At 38.2% G+C, this 18,235-nt stretch overlaps 1 protein-coding gene across 4 annotated transcripts in view; it reads left to right on the top strand.

The window, feature by feature from the left end:
• Positions 1–18,235, top strand: part of EED (embryonic ectoderm development) — a 52,125-nt gene that overhangs the window by 14,634 nt on the left and 19,256 nt on the right. For all 4 annotated transcript variants that reach the window (XM_037840979.1, XM_037840980.1, XM_037840977.1 and 1 more), the window contains exon 4: positions 17,076–17,141. In XM_037840979.1, the coding sequence (XP_037696907.1) occupies positions 17,076–17,141 (66 nt within the window). The remainder of the gene's footprint in view (positions 1–17,075; positions 17,142–18,235) is intronic.

Genomic DNA, 18,235 nt, shown 5'->3' on the forward strand with positions numbered 1-18,235 from the left:
GCGTTGCCAGGGAGATTTACACCCCTGGGAGTCAGGTCCCACGTAGGGGGGAGGGCAGTGAGTTCACCTGTCAAGGTGGCTCAGTTAGAGAGAGAGAGGGCCACATCTGAGCAACAAAGAGTTACTCAGGGGGAGACTTTTAGGCACAATTATATGCAAGTTTAGCCTCTCCTTTTCAGTAACGAGCTTCATAATGGCAAGTCCCACACTCGAGGGCTCAGCACATCAAACCGCCAGTTCCAGTGTTTGTGACAACATCAACACCAATCCAGGTGAGGAAGTCCAACACTTCTGCACCTTCTCCCAGCTTTTGTTGGGAGGTTTTTGATTACTGATTCAATCTTGTTTTTGATCAGATGAAATTTTCTATTTCTTCTTGAGTTAGTGGTAGGTAGGTTATGTTTCTAGGAATTTGTCCATTTCATATAAGTTACCTAATTTGTAGTGTTGTTCCTAGTATCCTTTTTATTTCAGTGGGGTGTCAGCAGTAATGTCCCCCTTTTTATTTCTGATTTTATTCATTTGTATCCTTTTTTTCTTCATCAGTCTAGCTAAAGGTTTGTCAATTTTATTGATCTTTTCAAAGAATCAACTTTTGGTTTTGCTGATCCTCCCTCTTGTTTTATTCTCTATTTCATTTATCTTATCTCTAATCTTTGTTATTTTCTTCCTTCTGCTCACTTTGGGTATAGTTTGCTCTTCTTTTTCTTGATCCTCCAGTTGTCAAATTGGTCTCTGATTTGAGATCTTTTTTAATTTAAGCATTTAGAGCTATTAAGTTCCCCTCTCTGCAGCTGCCTCTGCTGCATGTCATAAATTTTGTATGTTGTGTTTTCATTTTCATTCGTCTCAAGATATTTCCTAATATCCCTGTGATTTCTTCTTTGACCCACTGGTTGTTTAAGAGTGCATTGTCTAATTTCCACATATTTGAGAGTTTTCCAGTTCTCCCTATGTTATTGATTGCTAGCTTCATTCCTTTGTGAGCAGAGAAGACACATTATATGATTTTGATATTTTAAAATTTGTAATGACTTGTTTTGTGTCCTAACATATGGTCTATCATGAAGAATGATCCATGTACATTAGAGAAAAATGTGTATACTGCTGTTGGGTGAAGTTTTCTATATATCTCTGTTAGGTCTACTTGGTTTAGAGTATTTCCTTTTTGATCTTCTGGCTAGATACTCTACCCATTAGGTAAAGTGATATATTAAAGTCTCCCACTATTAATGTACAACTACCTACTTGTCTTTTCAAATCTGTCAACATTTGCTTCACATGTTTGGGATTCAGCCATTGGGTGCATATATAGCTATAATTGTGTTGTCTTGTTGAATTGACTCCGTTAGCAGTATATAGTGACTTTGTTTGTCCTTTGTATCTGTTTTTGTCTTAAAGTTTATTTTTTTTGTCTGATATTAGTATAACTACCCCAACTCTTATTTTGGTTGCCTTTCTCATAGTATGTTTTTTCCCCCTTTTTACTTTCAAGTTGTGTCTTTGAATTTAAAATGAGTCTCTTATAAACAGTATATATTTAGGTCAAGCTTTTTTTATCCATTTTGCCAGTCTCTGCCTTTTGACTGTTGAATTTAATCCATTTACATTTAAAGTAACTGTTGATGTTATGGAACTTTCTGCCATTTTGCTATTTGGTCTTTGTAAGTTTTATACCATTTTTCTTCCCTAATTGATATGTCACTGCCTACTTTAATATCATACCATTTGGAGTCCTCTCATTTTTATCTGAATGTATTTTATATATATATATTTTTTTGTGGTTACCATGCATTAAAATCTAATATCCTGGGGGCAAGATGGCAGACTGGTGAGCTGTATATTTTAGTTACTCCTCCAGGAAAGTAAGTAGAAAGCCAGGAACTGCGTGGACTGGACACCACAGAGCAATCTGTCTTTGGGCATACTTCATACAACACTCATGAAAATGTCGAACTGCTGAGATCAGCGAAATCTGTAAGTTTTTGCGGCCAGGGGACCCGCGCCCCTCCCTGCCAGGCTCAGTCCCGTGGGAGGAGGGGCTGTCAGCTCCGGGAAGGAGAAGGGAGAACTGCAGTGGCAGCCCTTATCGGAAACTCCTACTGATCCAAACTCCAACCATAGAAAGACTGAGACCAGACACCAGAGAATCTGAGAGCAGCCAGCCCAGCAGAGAGGAGACAGGCATAGAAAAAAAAAAACAACACGAAAAACTCCAAAATAAAAGCAGAGGATTTTTGGAGTTCTGGTGAACACACAAAGGGGAAGGGCGGAGCTCAGGCCTTGAGGCGCATATGCAAATCCCGAAGAAAAGCTGATCTCTCTGCCCTGTGGACCTTTCCATAATGGCCCTGGTTGCTTTGTCTATTAGCATTTCAATAACCCATTAGATCTCTGAGGAGGGCCCTTTTTTTTTTTAATCTTTTTTTCTTTTTCTAAAACAATTACTCTAAGAAGCCCAATACAGAAAGCTTCAAAGACTTTCAATTTGGGCACGTCAAGTCAAGAGCAGAACTAAGAGAGCTCTGAGACAAAAGGCAATAATCCACTGGCTGAGAAAATTCACTAAACACCACAACTTCCCAAGAAAATGGGGGTGTCCACTCACAGCCACCATCCTGGTGGACAGGAAACACTCCTGCCCATCGCCAGCCCCATAGCCCAGAGCTGCCCCAGACAACCCAGTGTGACGGAAGTGCTTCAAATAACAGGCACACACCACAAAACTGGGCGTGGACATCAGCCTTCCCTGCAACCTCAGCTGATTGTCCCAGAGTTGGGAAGGTGGAGCAGTGTGAATTAACAAAGCCCCATTCAGCCATCATTTGAGCAGACTGGGAGCCTCCCTACACAGCCCAGCAGCCCAGAACTGCCCTGGGGGGCACTCACCTGTGCATAGCACAGTCATCCCTCAACAGAGGACCTGGGGTGCACAGCCTGGAAGAGGGGCCCACTTGCAAGTCTCAGGAGCCATACGCCAATACCAAGGACTTGTGGGTCAGTGGCAGAGACAAACTGTGGCAGGACTGAACTGAAGGATTAGACTATTGCAGCAGCTTTAAAACTCTAGGATCACCAGGGAGATTTGATTGTTAGGGCCACCCCCCCTCCCCGACTGCCCAGAAACACGCCCCACATACAGGGCAGGCAACACCAACTACACATGCAAGCTTGGTACACCAATTGGGCCCCACAAGACTCACTCCCCCACTCACCAAAAAGGCTAAGCAGGGGAGAACTGGCTTGTGGAGGACAGGTGGCTCGTAGACGCCACCTGCTGGTTAGTTAGAGAAAGTGTACTCCACGAAGCTGTAGATCTGATAAATTAGAGATAAAGACTTCAATAGGTCTACAAACCCTAAAAGAACCCTATCAAGTTCAGCAAATGCCACGAGGCCAAAAACAACAGAAAATTATAAAGCATATGAAAAAACCAGACGATATGGATAACCCAAGCCCAAGCACCCAAATCAAAAGACCAGAAGAGACACAGCACCTAGAGCAGCTACTCAAAGAACTAAAGATGAACAATGAGACCATAGTACGGGATATAAAGGAAATCAAGAAGACTCTAGAAGAGCATAAAGAAGACATTGCAAGACTAAATAAAAAAATGGATGATCTTATGGAAATTAAAGAAACTGTTGACCAAATTAAAAAGATTCTGGACACTCATAGTACAAGACTAGAGGAAGTTGAACAACGAATCAGTGACCTGGAAGATGACAGAATGGAAAATGAAAGCATAACAGAAAGAATGGGGAAAAAAATTGAAAAAATCGAAATGGACCTCAGGGATATGATAGATAATATGAAGCGTCCGAATATAAGACTCATTGGTGTCCCAGAAGGGGAAGAAAAGGGTAAAGGTCTAGGAAGAGTATTCAAAGAAATTGTTGGGGAAAACTTCCCAAATCTTCTAAACAACATAAATACACAAATCATAAATGCTCAGCGAACTTCAAATAGAATAAATCCAAATAAACCCACTCTGAGACATATTCTGATCACACTGTCAAACACGGAAGAGAAGGCGCAAGTTCTGAAAGCAGCAAGAGAAAAGCAATTCACCACATACAAAGGAAACAGCATAAGAGTAAGTAGTGACTACTCAGCAGCCACCATGGAGGCGAGAAGGCAGTGGCACGATATATTTAAAATTCTGAATGAGAAAAATTTCCAGCCAAGAATACTTTATCCAGCAAAGCTCTCCTTCAAAGTTGAGGGAGAGCTTAAATTTTTCACAGACAAACAAATGCTGAGAGAATTTGCTAACAAGAGACCTGCCCTACTGGAGATACTAAAGGGAGCCCTACAGACAGAGAAACAAAGACAGTACAGAGAGACTTGGAGAAAGGTTCAGTACTAAAGAGATTCGGTATGGGTACAATAAAGGATATTAATAGAGAGAGGGAAAAATATGGCAAACATAAACCAAAAGATAAGATGGCCGATTCAAGAAATGTCTTCACGGTTATAACGTTGAATGTAAATGGATTAAACTCCCCAATTAAAAGATATAGATTTGCAGAATGGATCAAAAAAAATGAACCATCAATATGTTGCATACAAGAAACTCATCTTAGACACAGGGACACAAAGAAACTGAAAGTGAAAGGATGGAAAAAAATATTTAATGCAAGCTACAGCCAAAAGAAAGCAGGTGTAGCAATATTAATCTCAGATAAAATAGACTTCAAATGCAGGGATGTTTTGAGAGACAAAGAAGGCCACTACATACTAATAAAAGGGGCAATTCAGCAAGAAGAAATAACAATCGTAAATGTCTATGCACCCAATCAAGGTGCCACAAAAGACATGAGAGAAACACTGGCAAAACTAAAGGAAGCAATTGATGTTTCCACAATAATTGTGGGAGACTTCAACACATCACTCTCTCCTATAGATAGATCAACCAGACAGAGGACCAATAAGGAAATGAAAACCTAAACAATCTGATAAATGAATTAGATTTAACAGACATATACAGAACATTACATCCCAAATCACCAGGATACACATACTTTTCTAGTGCTCACGGAACTTTCTCCAGAATAGATCATATGCTGGGACATAAAACAAGCCTCAATAAATTTAAAAAGATTGAAATTATTCAAAGCACATTCTCTGACCACAATGGAATACAATTAGAAGTCAATAACCATCAGAGACTTAGAAAATTCACAAATACCTGGAGGTTAAACAACACACTCCTAAACAATCGGTGGGTTAAAGAAGAAATAGCAAGAGAAATTGCTAAATATATAGAGACGAATGAAAATGAGAACACAGCATACCAAAACCTATGGGATGCAGCAAAAGCAGTGCTAAGGGGGAAATTTATAGCACTAAACGCATATATTAAAAAGGAAGAAAGAGCCAAAATCAAAGAACTAATGGATCAACTGAAGAAGCTAGAAAATGAACAGCAAACCAATCCTAAACCAAGTAGAAGAAAAGAAATAACAAGGATTAAAGCAGAAATAAATGACATAGAGAACAAAAAAAACAATAGAGAGGATAAATATCACCAAAAGTTGGTTCTTTGAGAAGATCAACAAGATTGAGAAGCCCCTAGCTAGACTGACAAAATCAAAAAGAGAGAAGACCCATATAAACAAAATAATGAATGAAAAAGGTGACATAATTGCAGATCCTGAAGAAATTAAAAAAATTATACGAGGATACTATGAACAACTGTATGGCAACAAACTGGACAATGTAGAAGAAATGGACAATTTCCTGGAAACATATGAACAACCTAGACTGACCAGAGAAGAAATAGAAGACCTCAACCAACCCATCACAAGCAAAGAGATCCAATCAGTCATCAAAAATCTTCCCACAAATAAATGCCCAGGGCCAGATGGCTTCACAGGGGAATTCTACCAAACTTTCCAGAAAGAACTGACACCAATCTTACTCAAACTCTTTCAAAACACTGAAGAAAATGGAACACTACCTAACTCATTTTATGAAGCTAACATCAATCTAATACCAAAACCAGGCAAAGATGCTACAAAAAAGGAAAACTACCGGCCAATCTCCCTAATGAATATAGATGCAAAAATCCTCAACAAAATACTTGCAAATCGAATCCAAAGACATATTAAAAAAATCATACACCATGACCAAGTGGGGTTCATTCCAGGCATGCAAGGATGGTTCAACATAAGAAAAACAATCAATGTATTACAACACATTAAAAACTCGAAAGGGAAAATTCAATTGATCATCTCAGTAGATGCTGAAAAAGCATTTGACAAAATCCAACATCCCTTTTTGATAAAAACACTTCAAAAGGTAGGAATTGAAGGAAACTTCCTCAACATGATAAAGAGCATATATGAAAAACCCACAGCCAGCATAGTACTCAATGGTGAGAGACTGAAAGCCTTCCCTCTAAGATCAGGAACAAGACAAGGATGCCCGCTGTCACCACTGTTATTCAACATTGTGCTGGAAGTGCTAGCCAGGGCAGTCCGGCAAGACAAAGAAATAAAAGGCATCCAAATTGGAAAAGAAGAAGTAAAACTGTCACTGTTTGCAGATGATATGATCTTTTATCTGGAAAACCCTGAGAAATTGACGATACAGCTACTAGAGCTAATAAACAAATTCAGCAAAGTAGCGGGATACAAGATTAATGCACATAAGTCAGTAATGTTTCTATATGCTAGAAATGAACAAACTGAAGAGACACTCAAGAAAAAGATACCATTTTCAATAGCAACTAAAAAAATCAAGTACCTAGGAATAAACTTAACCAAAGATGTAAAAGACCTATAGAAAGAAAACTACATAACTCTACTAAAAGAAATAGAAGGGGACCTTAAAAGATGGAAAAATATTCCATGTTCATGGATAGGAAGGCTAAATGTCATTACGATGTCAATTCTACCCAAACTCATCTACAGATTCAATGCAATCCCAATCAAAATTCCATCAACCTACTTTGCAGACTTGGAAAAGCTAGTTATCAAATTTATTTGGAAAGGGAAGATGCCTCGAATTGCTAAAGACACTAAAAAAGAAAAACGAAGTGGGAGGACTTACACTCCCTGACTTTGAAGCTTATTATAAAGCCACAGTTGCCAAAACAGCATGGTACTGGCACAAAGATAGACATAGATCAATGGAATTGAATTGAGAATTCAGAGATAGACCCTCAGATCTATGGCCGACTGATCTTTGATAAGGCCCCCAAAGTCACCGAACTGAGCCATAATGGTCTTTTCAACAAATGGGGCTGGGAGAGTTGGATATCCATATCCAAAAGAATGAAAGAGGACCCCTACCTCACCCCCTACACAAAAATTAACTCAAAATGGACCAAAGATCTCAATATAAAAGAAAGTACCATTAAACTCCTAGAAGATAATGTAGGAAAACATCTTCAAGACCTTGTATTAGGAGGCCACTTCCTAGACTTTACACCCAAAGCACAAGCAACAAAAGAGAAAATAGATAAATGGGAACTCCTCAAGCTTAGAAGTTTCTGCACCTCAAAGGAATTTCTCAAAAAGGTAAAGAGGCAGCCAACTCAATGGGAAAAAATTTTTGGAAACCATGTATCTGACAAAAGACTGATATCTTGCATATACAAGGAAATCCTACAACTCAATGACAATAGTACAGACAGCCCAATTATAAAATGGGCAAAAGATATGAAAAGACAGTTCTCTGAAGAGGAAATACAAATGGCCAAGAAACACATGAAAAAATGTTCAGCTTCACTAGCTATTAGAGAGATGCAAATTAAGACCACAATGAGATACCATCTAACACCGGTTAGAATGGCTGCCATTAAACAAACAGGAAACTACAAATGCTGGAGGGGATGTGGAGAAATTGGAACTCTTATTCATTGTTGGTGGGACTGTATAATGGTTCAGCCACTCTGGAAGTCAGTCTGGCAGTTCCTTAGAAAACTAGAGATAGAGCTACCATTCGATTCAGCGATTGCACTTCTCGGGATATACCCGGAAGATCGGAAAGCAGTGACACGAACAGATATCTGCACGCCAATGTTCATAGCAGCATTATTCACAATTGCCAAGAGATGGAAACAACCCAAATGTCCATCAACAGATGAGTGGATAAATAAAATGTGGTATATACACACGATGCAATACTACGCGGCAGTAAGAAGGAACGATCTGGTGAAACATATGACAACATGGATGAACCTTGAAGACATAATGCTGAGCGAAATAAGCCAGGCACAAAAAGAGAAATATTATATGCTACCACTAATGTGAACTTTGAAAAATGTAAAACAAATGGTTTATAATGTAGAATGTAGGGGAACTAGCAGTGGAGAGCAATTACGGTTGCTGCAAAGGAGAGGCTAGGCCTCCCTGTATTTGTGCCTAAGAGTCTCCTCCTGAATGCCTCTTTGTTGCTCAGATGTGGCCCTCTCTCTCTGGCTAAGCCAACTTGAAAGGTGAAATCACTGCCCTCCCCCCTACGTGGGATCAGACACCCAGGGAAGTGAATCTCCCTGGCAACGTGGAATCCTCCACAGCTTCCATCCCAGACCCCCCGAGGAAGGGGAGGGACTGAGAGCCCTATGACTCCCGGGGAGGAATGTAGACCCGGCATCGTGGGATGGAGAACATCTTCTTGACCAAAAGGGGGATGTGAAAGGAAATGAAATAAGCTTCAGTGGCAGAGAGATTCCAAAACGAGCTGAGAGATCACTCTGGTGGGCACTCTTACGCACACTTTAGACAACCTTTTTTAGGTTCTAAAGAATTGGGGTAGCTGGTGGTGGATACCTGAAACTATTAAACTACAACCCAGAACCCATGAATCTCGAAGACAGTTGTATAAAAATGTAGCTTATGAGGGGTGACAGTGGGATTGGGAATGCCATAAGGACCAAACTCCACTTTGTCTAGTTTATGGATGGATGTGTAGAAAAGTAGGGGAAGCAAACAAACAGACAAAGGTACCTAGTGTTCTTTTTTACTTCAATTGCTCTTTTTCACTCTAATTATTATTCTTGTTACTTTTGTGTGTGTGCTAATGAAGGTGTCAGGGATTGATTTAGGTGATGAATGTACAACTATGTAATGGTACTGTAAACAATCGAAAGTACAATTTGTTTTGTATGACTGCGTGGTATGTGAATGTATCTCAATAAAATGATTATTAAAAAAAAAAAAAAAAAAAAAAAAAAAGAAAGAAAGTACCATAAAACTCCTAGAAGATAATGTAGGAAAACATCTTCAAGATCTTGTATTAGGCGGCCACTTCCTAGACTTTACACCCAAAGCACAAGCAACAAAAGAGAAAATAGATAAATGGGAACTCCTCAAGCTTAGAAGTTTCTGCACCTCAAAGGAATTTCTCAAAAAGGTAAAGAGGCAGCCAACTCAATGGGAAAAATTTTTGGAAACCATGTATCTGACAAAAGACTGATATCTTGCATATACAAAGAAATCCTACAACTCAGTGACAATAGTACAGACAGCCCAATTATAAAATGGGTAAAAGATATGAAAAGACAGTTCTCTGAAGGGGAAATACAAATGGCCAAGAAACACATGAAAAAATGTTCAGCTTCACTAGCTATTAGAGAGATGCAAATTAAAACCACAATGAGATACCATCTAACACCGGTTAGAATGGCTGCCATTAAACAAACAGGAAACTACAAATGCTGGAGGGGATGTGGAGAAATTGGAACTCTTATTCATTGTTGGTGGCACTGTATAATGGTTCAGCCACTCTGGAAGTCAGTCTGGCAGTTCCTTAGAAAACTAGATATAGAGCTACCATTCGATCCAGCGATTGCACTTCTCGGGATATACCCGGAAGATCGGAAAGCAGTGACACGAACAGATATCTGCATGCCAATGTTCATAGCAGCAGTATTCACAATTGCCAATAGATGGAAACAACCCAGATGTCCTTCAACAGATGAGTGGATAAATAAAATGTGGTATATACACACAGTAGAATACTACACGGCAGTAAGAAGGAACGATCTTGTGAAACTTATGACAACATGGATGAACCTCGAAGACATAATGCTGAGCGAAATAAGCCAGGCACAAAAAGAGAAATACTATATGCTACCACTAATGTGAACTTTGAAAAATGTAAAACAAATGGTTTATAATGTAGAATGTAGGGGAACTAGCAGTAGAGAGCAATTAAGGAAGGGAGAACAAGAATCCAAGAAGAACAGATAAGCTATTTAACGTTCTGTGGATGCCCAGAAATGACTATGGTCTGTTAATTTCTGATGGATATAGTAGGAACAAGTTCACAGAAATGTTGCTATATTATGTAACTTTCTTGGGGTAAAGTAGGAACATGTTGGAAGTTAGGCAGTTATCTTAGGTTAGTTGTCTTTTTCTTACTCCCTTGTTATGGTCTGTTTGAAATGTTCTTTTATTGTATGTTTGTTTTCTTTTTAACTTTGTTTTTCATACAGTTGATTTCAAAAAGAAGGGAAAGTTAAAAAAAAAAAAAGAAAGAAAGAAAAACAAGGAAAAAAAAAAAAGATGTAGTGCCCCCTTGAGGAGCCTGTGGAGAATGCAGGGGTATTCGCCTACCCCACCTCCATGGTTGCTAACATGACCACAGACATAGGGGACTGGTGGTTTGATGGGTTGAGCCCTCTACCATAAGTTTTACCCTTGGGAAGACGGTTGCTGCAAAGGAGAGGCTAGGCCTCCCTATATTTGTGCCTAAGAGTCTCCTCCTGAATGCCTCTTTGTTTGCTCAGATGTGGCCCTCTCTCTCTGGCTAAGCCAACTTGAAAGGTGAAATCACTGCCCTCCCCCCTACGTGGGATCAGACACCCAGGGGAGTGAATCTCCCTGGCAACGTAGAATATGACTCCCGGGGAGGAATGTAGACCTGGCATCGTGGGACGGAGAACCTCTTCTTGACCAAAAGGGGGATGTGAAAGGAAATGAAATAAGCTTCAGTGGCAGAGAGAATCCAAAAGGAGCCGAGAGTTCACTCTGGTGGGCACTCTTACGCACACTTTAGACAACCCTTTTTAGGTTCTAAAGAATTGGGGTAGCTGGTGGTGGATACCTGAAACTATCAAACTACAATCCAGAACCCATGAATCTCGAAGACAGTTGTATAAAAATGTAGCTTATGAGGGGTGACAATGGGATTGGGAAAGCCATAAGGACCACACTCCACTTTGTCTAGTTTATGGATGGATGAGTAGAAAAATAGGGGAAGGAAACAAACAGACAAAGGTACCCAGTGTTCTTTTTTACTTCAATTGCTCTTTTTCACTCTAATTATTATTGTTGTTATTTTTGTGTGTGTGCTAATGAAGGTGTCAGGGATTGATTTAGGTGATGAATGTACAACTATGTAATGGTACTGTAAACAATCGAAAGTACGATTTGTTTTGTATGAGTGCGTGGTATGTGAATATATCTCAATAAAATGATGATAAAAAAAAAGTGTTTCTCTCCAGAAAAAAAAAAAAAAAAAAATCTAACATCCTAAACTGTAGTAAGCATATTTTATTTGATACCAGCTGAACTCTAATAGCATATATATACAGTGTTCATATATACCTCTGTCCTCTGCTTTTTTTTTTTAATTTTATTTTGAAATAAATTCAAACTTATAGGAACAGTTGCAAAAACAATAGAAACCCCATACACAGCATACCCTGAACCCCCTCCCCTGATACCCCAATCCACGAACTTTAACATGCTGTCACACTATTTCTTTCATTCCCTCCCTCCCTCCCTTTCTATCTATCATCCATCATCTATTGCTCTGTCTTCTGAACATGAAAGCAAGCTGCACCCATCCTTGAACAAACACTGTAATTCACATATACAATTCCCATGAACGAGAACATTCTTTTATGCAATCCCATTAAGCGCAGCTAAGATGTTCAAGAAATTCAACATTGATACAAAGCTTACATTCTATAGTTCCTTTTTTTTCTCTTCCTTTGTCTCAACTATGTCCCTTTGAGCCTTCTCTCCTCCATCCTCAGATCCCATCCAGGATCATCCTTGGTATTCAATTGTCATCTATTTAGACTGCCTTTTTTTTTTTTTCAATTGTGGAAACATATATACAGCCTAAATCTTCCCATTCCAGCCCTCCCTAGCATTCCATTAGTGAGATTAATGACATTTAGAATGTTGTAATGCCATCACCTTCCCACCATCCATTACTAGAAATTTCCCTTCACCTCAAACAGCAACCCTACATTCATTTCTTAACTCCCCATTGCCCCTTCCCCCACTTCTCGTAACCCATACTCTACTTTTCATCTCTATGGTCATATTCTCTGATAATTTCTTTGTGTTTACTGTGGGGCTTAAATTTAACCTCTTAAATCCGTAACAATCTCGGTTTTTCTTTGATACCAACTTAACTTCAATAGGACACGTAAACTATGTTCCTATACTCCTCCATTCCTCCACCTTTGTATAGTTCTTGTCAAAAATTACATATTTTACACTGAGTCCAAAACCACTGATTTGTCATTAGAGTTTATGTATTTTATATCCTGTAGGAAGTAAATAGTGGAGTTACAAATCAAAAATTTTTGACTTCTATTTGTATTCCATTGTGGTCAGAGAATGTGCTTTGAATATATTCAATTGTTTGTTTTGTTTTTTTCTTTAATTTGTCGAGGCTTGTTTTATATCCCAGCATATGGTCTGTTCTGGAGAAAGATCTGTGATCACTAGAGACAAATGTGTGTCCTGGTGATTTGGGATGTAAGGTTCTATATATGTCTGTTAAAATTCTCTATATCTCTCTCTTCTTTCTTTGTTTCTCTGTCAGTAGGGCTCCCTTTAGTAGCTGAAGTAGGGCAGGTCTTTTATTGGCAAAATCTCTCAGCATTTGTTTGTCTGTGAAATTTTAAGCTCTCCCTCAAATTTGAAGGAGAGTTTTGCTGGATAAAGTATTCTTGGTTGGAAATTTTTCTCTCTCAGAATTTTAAATATGTCATGCCATTGTCTTCTCGCCTCTGTGGTGGCCACTGAGTAGTCATTACTTAGTCTTATGTTGTTTCCTTTGTATGTGGTGAATTGCTTTTCTCTTGCTGCTTTCAGAACTTGCTCCTTCTCTTCAGTATTTGAGAGTCTGATCAGAATATGTCTTGGAGTGGGTTTATTTGGATTTATTCTGTTTGGAGTTCACTGGGTATTTCTGCTTTGTGTATTTATGTTGTGTGGAAGGTTTGGGAAGTTTTCCCCAACAATTTCTTTGAATACTCTTTCTAGACCTTTACCCTTCTCTTCCCCTTCTGGTACACCAATGAGTCTTAAATTTGTTTTTATTTTGATCTATTATATCCCCGATATCCATTTTGATTTTTTCAGTTTTTTTCTCCTTTCTTTTGTTCTTTCATTTTCTGTTTTGTGGTCCTCTAGGATACTGAGTTGTTCAGCTTCCTCTAATCTTGTATTATGAGTCTCCAGAGTCTTTTTAATTTGGCCAACAGTTTCTTTTATTTCCGTAGGATCATCTATTTTTTTATTTACTCTTGCAATTTTTTCTTTATGCTCTTCTAGGGTCTTCTTTATGTCCTTTATATCCTGTGCCATGTTCTTCTTCATGTCCTTTATATCCTGTGCCGTGCTCTCATTCTTTAACTGTAGTTCTTGGATTAATTGCGCCAAGTACTGTGTCTCTTCTGATATTTTGATTTGCGTGTTTGGGATTGGGTTCTCCATATTGTCTGGTTTTATCATGTGCTTTAAGATTTTCTGTTGTTTTTGGCCTCTTGGCATTTGCTTTTCTTGATAGGGTTCTTTCAAGTTATAAAAAATACCAATCTAATTTTTCAGATCTACAACTTGGTGGCGTTCACTTTCTCTAACTAACCAGCAGATTGCCTCTGCGAGTCACCTATTCCCCTCAAATTAGTTCTCAACTTTGTCTTTGTGTTGTGTTGGGAAATGATTCTTGTGGGGTTCAGTTGGTGCACTCAGTTTGGGTGTGTTGTTGGTGCTGTCTGTCCTGAATGTGGGGCATGTGTCTGGGTGGTTAGGGACGCAGGGCAGCTTTAATATTCAAACCTCCGAGGTGTTCCCGGAGATTCAAGGCTGTTGCAAGAGTTTAAGCCTTCATTTCAGTCTTGCCACAGATTTTCTCTGCCAGTGGCCCGCAAGTCCCCGGCATTGACGTAGGGTCCCTGGGTTTTCCAAGCGGGCCCCCTTCTCAGCTGTGATCTTCCAGGACCTCTGTTGAGGGAAGGTTGTGCTACGTCACAAGTGCACGCTGTCCCTCAAGGGAAGCCCCAGGCCACTGGGCCATGCAGGGGCACTCCCAGCCTGATGCAAAAATGGCTGAATGGGGTGTCTCAGTACCCCCCCCCTTTTCACACCGCTCTGCCTTCCCAGCTCCGGGACAGCTAGCTGTGGGTGCACCCAAGGCCACTGTCCATGGCCGATATTGTGGCATGTGCACGGTTCCGTGGGATACACTCCCCATCAGACTGGGTTTCCTGGTGCAGCTCTGGGCTGTGGGTCTGGCCTTGGGCAGGAGTGTCCCCAGCATGCCAGGGAGCTGGCTGCAAGCGGTGCGGTTTCTTTCTCCTTTTGGCTCTCCCCTCTGCCCCTGTGGCCCTGAGGCAGTCAGCAGCAGGCTGTCCTCCATGCCAGACACTGAGAGGTTGGCACAGCCCGCTCTTGCCATGCTTCACTGCGCGGTTCTCACCATCATAATAATGGGTTGTTTGTTTGTTTGTTTTTTTCTTTTAAAGAACTAGTCCGTCTCCAAACGCCAACCCCCAGTTTCCCCACACTGCAGTGTGGCCGTGGGACTTTCAGCTGGCTTACTCACTCGTTTCAGAATGCAGACTCCTGGTTTCACCAAGTGCGTGGTCCCTGTGGTTTTAGCAGACCTTGTCCAGCTGGTGCATTACTGGAAGTGGTGTTCTGGGTCACTTTCTGGTTTTTATCTAGTATTTTTCACAGAGGTGTTTTTTGCTATCTCACCTAGCCACTATCTTAGGTTCTCCTCTGTCTTTTAAAATAATATACATTGAAAGTGTTATTTTAATGTTTGCAATAAATAGTTATGCGTTTGCTTTTATTTAAGGAGTACAAAGTATATTGGAATGAAAGAAGTGCATAGAGAGAACCATGTTGGCTTGTTTTAACTTAAAACATTACTCAGCTTTTTAGTTAATTCATGGATTGAACTGGTGGATTGCAAAGACTTACTCATTACATTCACTTTGAAATGGTTGGAGACAAGGAAGAGTCCATAATGCTCTCTAGGGAGTCTTTAAGAGTTTTCTATTAAATGGAATTGCCTCAGGGAAAAACTGTATCCCTAAATCTTTATTAGCTAACATTCTGCTTCTCAGTTAATACTGCACTAAGCATTAAGAGGAATTGTGTAGTAAGAGGTTGATGTATTAGGAAAGAGAAAGATGGAGGAAATAGATTAATTGGGTACGGGTTGACAATAAATGCACATCATTTACTCTATCCTCAGCCGAAATTTAGAGGAGGGTTAAATCTGAGAGACATTACTTAAGTTGTTATTTTAAGTAAATAGAGTTTTATGGTTTTTGTTTTTGTTTTTTGGCAATTGTGCTAATATCTTAGAAACAGAAGAGGGATTATTTTTAAGGCACACTACCTGTTTCCTTTATTTGTGTTCTCTTAGTGTGATTTTCTTCTGGCCTCAGTCATTGTTTCATGGCAGTTGTCTGTCAGTATTTTTTGAATATGCTTTTTCTTTTTTCTCTTATTAAGTTTACAAATCATACAGACACTTCCATCCTTTCATCCCTTCTGGGCTAGATCTTCCTTCCTATTCCTGTTTTTTAAAATGTTAAACCTGCTTCAGATAGTTTCTTTCTTGACTTTCTTTAAGGAAGTTTGTTACAATTAAGACTGATGCTTTTACTATTTTAAAAGGTTACTGAAATTCTGAAGTGTTGAAATGCCAGTGAAGTTGATCATATGGGGTAACAGCTTTTTTTGATGTTAATCAAACACTGGTTGTGATATGTAGGCTGCTTATAGTAGTCTGGTTCCTAAATTTTTTGAAAACAACAATACAAAGGAAAAGTGATATAATTTCAGGTAATGATTGGGTTCTTTTTCCATAGGAACATAGTCCATTAAGTAATTTGAATTCACTTTTAACACTGTTAAGACATCACTGTAAACCTAGGATTATAGTTCACTATCTTGAATTAGCATAATTGTTCTCTGGTATGCTTATTCCAGTATTCTGGGCTTTCTAATGAAAAGAATTCTTCTCAGAGAACTCTTTTTTTTAAAAAATGATATGGAATAGTATTTATTGAATTATAAAAGCTCTGTTATTAGAATGTATTTAAAAGAAAGAAAAGTACAAAAAAAATTTCCTATGATATTACCTAATTAGCAGCTACATAAGGAATTTTTTTAGAGCATTTGTGTAGAGGAGATGTTAATTTAATAGGCAAGGATAGACGATTTATAGGGTCTTCATTGAGTTCTTACATGCTTTGATTAAATTTTAGTAACAGATGATTGCCAACATGAATAAACTAAGAAAAATGGAAATTTGTGGAAACTTAATATTATAAAATATGTAGTATGTGTGTATATATATGTATGTAAATTAAATTTTAGAATATATTACAAATGTGAGAAAGTTAATATTAAATGAGTTATGTCCGTGAAACTATAATTCATTATTTGGTAGATTGTAGATTTTTTTTACATGTTTTAAGTAATGCTTAAATGAGCTAAAACTACCAAGACTTTTTTTTATTAGGTTCTTAATTAAAAGATGAAAAACACTCACAACTTCAGGAAGTTGTTATACTCTACTTTGAGGTCTCAGCTTTATTAAGCTTTTGAAGAGTTAAATGGATGGGAAAAGTTTTAAAGATTGGAAATAGAAATTATCCTCATGACTAGTACAATATTATAGTCTGGATATTATGTAGTATCTTAGGCTTTCTTTTTCTTAAATTTAAAGGAGCTGTTTTAGGGGAGTACTTTCTATAGAAAATTTAAAATATACTTGTAACTAAAGTATGTTTAAAAGGTGAAGATACTGCTTCTATATTTGAGATAAAATTTACAGTATTTTTTTTTTATTAGGTTACCTTATATGAATGTCACTCACAAGGAGAAGTCCGGTTGTTGCAATCCTATGTGGATGCTGATGTATCCTTTTCTGGGTTTTTAATATCTTTGAAGATATTGACTTTCAATGAGTTAAACTGAAACTTTTCTAAATTGATTAGTTCTCTAAAGTTATATCGTCCTTTCTTAACTTTAACCAGCGCTGTTCATTCATTATGAGCATCAGAAATTTAGTAATAGATTGTGTTAGCATAAACTGACTAAAACTTTGTCTTTGTCCTTGTCTAGAATTAAATCATTTCATTGTAGTTATAATGACGAACTTGGGTTGATCAGACGCTGTTACTGACGATGATACCAAGAATTTGATTAACAAAGCCTAGGGAGAAAATAAACACGTGTGCATTTTGTAAAGAAATTTATTGGAACACACCCATGCCCATTAGCTTACGTATTATCTGTGGTTGTTTTTGCATACAATGACAGTTGAGTAATTTTGTCAGACAGCATATAGCCCTTTAAGAAAAAGTTATTGATCCCTGATATAGAGTAAAATAGTATAATAATCTGTATTTGCTGTAAAATGCTCCAGAAAAAAAAGAGGGGCAAGGTTTTTTTTTCACTATTCTATGTTCTTTTCTGATATTTGGAATTTTCCAAACCAAATATATGGAAGGGAAAAAAAAAAAAGTGTTAGTATATCACGGGGAAATTGAAAGATATGCCAAGCTGAAAGCGTAGTGATGCCATTAAGATTTGAGACCATCTTAACCATGGTTAAATCACTCAAAGACAACAAAGTTGATGAAATTAAACTTCCTTTTAGACTTCACACCTACCTATTTAATTAAAATCTACAAATTTTATTTCCGGTAAGCCTGCTATTTGAATTAGCATGTCATAGAAATCAATTTTATATTAAATTAAATATAAATTTACTTATGGATTAAGGAAATAGATCATACAGTGTTTATTATGTAGATTATATGCAGTATTGTATAGCTGATACTACTATAAGATAACTATTATTCTATTTCTGTAAAATAGTGTTTGTAAAAATGTGGTTCAGGATGGGTAAATCTTTATCCTAAAAGTTAACTCACATTGAAACCAAATAGGATTAGGAAGGTTTTTTATGACAAATCATAAAAGAAGCTACCAAAGGAAACAAGGAT

Source organism: Choloepus didactylus, chromosome 6, assembly GCF_015220235.1.
Source record: "Choloepus didactylus isolate mChoDid1 chromosome 6, mChoDid1.pri, whole genome shotgun sequence".
In the NCBI taxonomy this organism is placed as follows: domain Eukaryota; kingdom Metazoa; phylum Chordata; class Mammalia; order Pilosa; family Megalonychidae; genus Choloepus; species Choloepus didactylus.